At 51.6% G+C, this 347-nt stretch overlaps 1 protein-coding gene across 1 annotated transcript in view; it reads left to right on the top strand.

Moving 5' to 3' along the window:
- EMH_0009140 (SAG family member) overlaps positions 1–347 on the top strand; it is a gene marked incomplete at both ends in the record, with an annotated part of 3,172 nt that overhangs the window by 350 nt on the left and 2,475 nt on the right. Inside the window, one exon of the mRNA XM_013498570.1 lies at positions 37–216. Within this exon, the coding sequence (XP_013354024.1) occupies positions 37–216 (180 nt within the window). The remainder of the gene's footprint in view (positions 1–36; positions 217–347) is intronic.

Raw genomic sequence — 347 nt, 5'->3', positions numbered from 1 at the left:
GCTCGCAAGGGTTGTTGTGGTTTTGCTTCTGTGCAGAGTCCGTCGACTGCCTTGCCGACTTCAATGCCGCCCGAGAACGAGCAGGTCTCGAAGCGTTCATTGCAGAGACGAACGCAGAAAAAAAGCTACCAACAAGCAAAACCGAGTACCTCGCAGCGATTTGCTCCGCCATACAGGAGGCAAGCGGCCTGCATTTGCCCTACCATTGCCGTGTCGGTATGATTGTCTGATCATATGCGTTTATATTCGGCAGCCGTTGCAGGCTACATGGACCTGAACGCATTGGCTTGCTATTGTTTGCGTTCAGGGAAAAGTGATTAACATTACGGACGAGAATATCAAGCGCC

This window comes from Eimeria mitis, genomic scaffold, assembly GCF_000499745.2.
Source record: "Eimeria mitis Houghton genomic scaffold, Emh_scaff353, whole genome shotgun sequence".
Lineage (NCBI taxonomy): Eukaryota > Apicomplexa > Conoidasida > Eucoccidiorida > Eimeriidae > Eimeria > Eimeria mitis.
The sequence above is the reverse complement of the archived record's forward strand: the minus strand, read 5'-3'. Positions and strand labels throughout refer to the sequence as shown.